A 4,637-nucleotide genomic window follows, 5' to 3' on the forward strand; every position below is an offset into this window, starting at 1 on the left:
TTAACAATAATATTCAACAAATATCATCATCCAACAGAAAATAGAAGTCCACTCAAAAAAATCATAGTTCGAAAAAAATCTACGTTATAAATAATCATAGTTCGTAAAAATTCTTGTTAAAAAAAATCTTAGCTCCAAAAATCACACTTTAAAAAAATTATAGTTGAACCAAAACTTGGTCATGGCTGACTATGGTCCGAATGATATTGTCGATATGATAATGGTCCTAGAATAATGTCAAAACAATTACCGTGTAGCGGCTCGACTGTATGCTGAACGTTGTCCTTTGAGGAGGCATCCCCAAAAATCACGCGAGAATACGACAATTGACTGAAAAAGCCTAGGGTGGACATCTTGCTTGTCAACGAGGGTATCGCGAATACGACGGAAATAATCCTCGTGCTGTAACCGTCCTAACAGCTGTTCATCTTCATCCGCACGTAAGCAGTCCGCAAATTGAAAGGGAAATCGGTATACAACGAAGAACGGCTTTGAGAATTTTGAATGTTTTCCATTACCATCCTTACCATATAACTTTGGTTCAACAATTAAGGATGAATCACATTCAAGTCCGTGTCGAATTCTGCCAGTGGGCTTTAGAAACGTTAGAAAATCACCCAGACTTTTTTAAATATGTTCTGTTTTCAGATGAGGCTAAATTTTATAGTGATGATCAACTAAATAACATAATTGTTACTATTGGTCTGATGAAAATCCTCACTGGCATAGTACTGTTGACCATCAAAATCGATGGAGCCTTATGGTGTGGTGTGACATAGTCAACGATTACCAGATTGGGCCGTATTTTTTTATAAAAATATGTATTAACATAGCTATTTGGAATTGCTGACTGATCGATTCCCAGACTTTCTGGAGAAAGTTGATTTGGAAATATGACAATGAATGTGGCTTTAACAAGAAGGTATACCATCCCTTTTCGTGCTAACAGTACGTGCATTTCTAATTACAACAAAATTATAATGAGAAGTGGTTAGGCCGAGGAGGTCCAGTTGGCTGGCCTCCGAACTCTCCTGATATAATATCTCCTAACTTCTACTTGTAAGGCTACTTAAAGAATGATCTTTTTGCACAAAAGCCAACAACGAGAGAAGACACGATGAACCGGATGCGTCAAGCTTGTGCAGCAATTCCAAGAAAGACCTTGCTCAGAACAGTACAACATTTTCAAAGGCACATAAATTTGTGTCTTGAAGCTGATGGAGGACATTTTGAACATCGAGTGTAATATGATAAGTGTGAGAGGCTAAGGGACTCACGTCGAATTTTTTCACAGTCGTTATCACATTGAATTATTGGGTTACTAGGTTCTTAGTTATTAGGTTTTGGGTTATTTGAGTTCTTATATTATTGGGTTATTGGATCCTTAGTTATTGGGTTCTTAAGCTATTGAGATTCTTAGTTATTAATTATTTCTCGTGAAAGTACATCAATTACGATTACTCTATACTAAAATTCTATTAAATAGCCACCACAGTATTTTTTACCATATGACATTGATATGACTTTGGAAGGGTCTTAAAAAAATTATGGTAATATCGTTTTGGGCGTAAAATTTTCTGCTTTTTCTGAATCTAGTGTCAAAAATAGAGATTTCCATTGAAAAAAAACCGTTTCATCTCCAAATGACTTTGAAAGTAAAGTTCAATGTCAAAATCAACGTTATAGGACGGCCTTCTTCGTCCGCGACAACTTTTGTATAAAACATTTTTTTTACTAATTATTTTCGAAGATATTTGAGTGCATCAATTATAATAGCCAACTCTGTATATACACATACACCCAAACATATCCACACGCACACCCACACACATACGGTGAACCATTTTAATCGAGGTGGCCAATTATTCCGTTCCGGAAGCATGTTAGCGAAAACTAGTTCGAATGAAAGTTTTAGGGTTTGAAGGGGGGATAGGCGATGGTGACCTCCAACTTGGCCATGAACTTGAATTTTAAGGTTATTTGAAGGTCAACTTTGTTTTTTTAAATGGGAAACCCTATTTTTTATCCCGGATTTGGATAGAGCGGGAAATTTTGCAATCAAATCATATAATATGTGTGGGATCCAAATTACCCCTATCTCATCCCCAAAGTCATTTAGAGGTCAATGTTACTTTTTAAATGGGACCCTTCATTTTTCGTCGCAGGTTTGAATTCTACGTTAAATTGTACATTCAGATGATGGGATATTTATGGGGTCCGAATGACCCCCCACCTCAACCCAACCCGAACACCAAAGTCATGAATTCAAACGTGCGATAAAAAACGAGGGTTCTCATTTAAAAAGTAACATTGACCTTGAAATGACTTTGGGGGTGGAAAGGGGATCATTTGGACACCACACATATTACGTGATTTGAACGTAAAATTTTCCGCTTTATCGGAATCCGGGATAAAAAATAAGGGTTTCCATTAAAAAACAAAGTTGATCTTCAAATAACATTGAAAATCAAATTCAAGGTCAAGATGGTCACCATCGGGTGTCCCTATAGGAATAAATGGCTATTTATTCGAGTATTTTACTCCTATTAGTAATAAGTCAATTGGTTAATATTAAACCGTCTCTTTATTAAGAATACAATTGACAGACTAACTATAGAAATGTTTTTTTATTAAATGAAATGAATGTTCGTTGCTATGCTCACACTTTTGTTTCTCAACCACGTTCGAATGTTTGTTCGAATGCTCGGTGTGCTCACCACACTACCCCCCTTGGCAGAGAATTTGGCTACAAATTTAAAATGTCTCGAAATTTGACTCTTCTGCCAAATCGCGTAGTGCGTTCGGGAATTTGCGTGGGCTCTGTAGGCACAACATCAAGAACAGGAACCGGTATTGGTTCTGTAGGTACAGAATCAGGAATAGAAACAGGAACAGGAATTGGTTCTGTAGGTACAGCATCAGGAATAGAAACAGGAACAGGAATTGGTTCTGTAGATACAACATCAGGAACAGAAACAGGAACAGGTGTGACATCATCTTGCAAAATGAATGCAGGTTTCACTCGGTCAATAGAGACTTTGGTAGGTTTGTTACAGATCTTGAGTGTAGTCGTTTTTGTGTTTCGATCCATGATTTCGTATGGGTCAGTGTATGGTGGTTGGAGTGCCTTCAGAAAAGGTCCTTGTTTCAAAAAGGCATAACTGCATTTGGAGAGCTCCTTGAAAACGAAAACGCCAGGTTGACAGTGTCTTGATGCTGGAGTTGGGCGTAAGCGTGACATGAACTCTCGTAAGCTTGAGAGGAAGCTGCTTGGATCGCCGAGATTCTTGTTTTCAAGGTTTGAAGAAGGCAGTTCAAAAGGTAAACGAAGAATTTCTCCATAGACCATCTCTGCTGAAGTAGCCTTGATATCTTCTTTAAAAGCAGAACGAATACCAAGAAGTACCAGAGGCAAAGCTTGAACCCAATTGATGTTAGAATGAGCCATGATTGCAGCTTTTAAATGGCGGTGTAAGCGTTCGATCAAACCGTTCGAAGCAGGATGCCAACTTCCAAATCCTAAAACTTTTATCTAAACTATTTTTCCCTATCATGCGTTCGGAACGAAATAATTGGCCACCTCGATTAAAATGGTGCACCCTGTATATATATATAAAGCACCCTGTATATATATATATATACAGGGTGTCCCATTTTAAAGGAACCACCCCGAATTTTCGACGATTGGCGTTCTACAAAAAGATTGCAACTTTTCTATGAAATCCGATTTGACCTTGAGATTTATTTTTAAGGTAATTTGAAGGTCAAAGTCATTTTATGAATAGGAACCCATATTTTTGATCCTGGTTTCGAAAAGAGCGGAAAATTCTACATTCAGATAACGTATTATGTGTGGGGTACGGTCCCCCCCCCCTCGCCTAAGGTCATGTAGGGGTCAAATTTATGATTTTCTTCATCTATGCACAGGGATGATCGGGCAAGGGTAAGGTTATCTCACACGCTCGTCCGGCGGATCACTTGTACGCATTTCCGTGGTCGGCCTCGGGGACGTCTTACTGACGGTAATTTAGGAACTGGGACGGGGGTTTTCCGCGGGCGACCTCGCCCCCTCTTAACCGGTTAGACGGGGTTTTGACCTCCTGGGTCTTCGCTCAATACGCCGTCGCCCTTGTTTTCAGGCGGTGTTTCGCTATCCGAACCCGCGTTTTCGACTTGCGGTGGTTCATTACCTTCCTGAGGGGAGGGGGGGGGTCGCGCTTCGCCTCGCTTCCCTCCGGTGATTGGGTATACTTATCTTCTTCTTCGTCCCCCTCTTGATAGAAGGGCTTCAAGTCTTCGGCATGGATTGTTCCGTCGAGGTCCTCTTGATGGTTCGCCAGGCAATATGTAATGCAGCCGAGTTTTTCTCTCACTATATAAGGCCCTGCAAATGTCGGTGCCAATTTTGCCGCGACTCCGCTACCCGTTGAAGACAAGATGCAGTTTACTCGCCACACCCAATCCCCGACTTTAAAAGGAGTGGGGCGGCGCTTCCGATCGAAAAAGCTCGCTTGCCGCTCTTGCTCTATTCCTGATCTAGTCACCGCTTCCTGATATAGCGCGGGCAAACCTCCCATGTGATCTACCCAGTTTTGCCGCTCTCTCACGTCTTCCTTTTCGCTAACGAGAGAGTCCTG

The 4,637-nt window shown here is 40.4% G+C and overlaps 1 protein-coding gene across 1 annotated transcript; it reads right to left on the reverse strand.

The window, feature by feature from the left end:
• Window positions 1-2,746: 2,746 nt before the first annotated feature.
• On the reverse strand, window positions 2,747-3,448 carry LOC131674064 (uncharacterized). The gene has a single exon (XM_058952550.1). It carries the CDS (start codon window positions 3,446-3,448, stop codon window positions 2,747-2,749), a length of 702 nt encoding a protein of 233 aa, XP_058808533.1.
• Window positions 3,449-4,637: the final 1,189 nt, after the last annotated feature.

This window comes from Phymastichus coffea, unplaced genomic scaffold, assembly GCF_024137745.1.
Source record: "Phymastichus coffea isolate CEN01 unplaced genomic scaffold, Cenicafe_Pcof_1.1 PCOF00014, whole genome shotgun sequence".
Lineage (NCBI taxonomy): Eukaryota > Metazoa > Arthropoda > Insecta > Hymenoptera > Eulophidae > Phymastichus > Phymastichus coffea.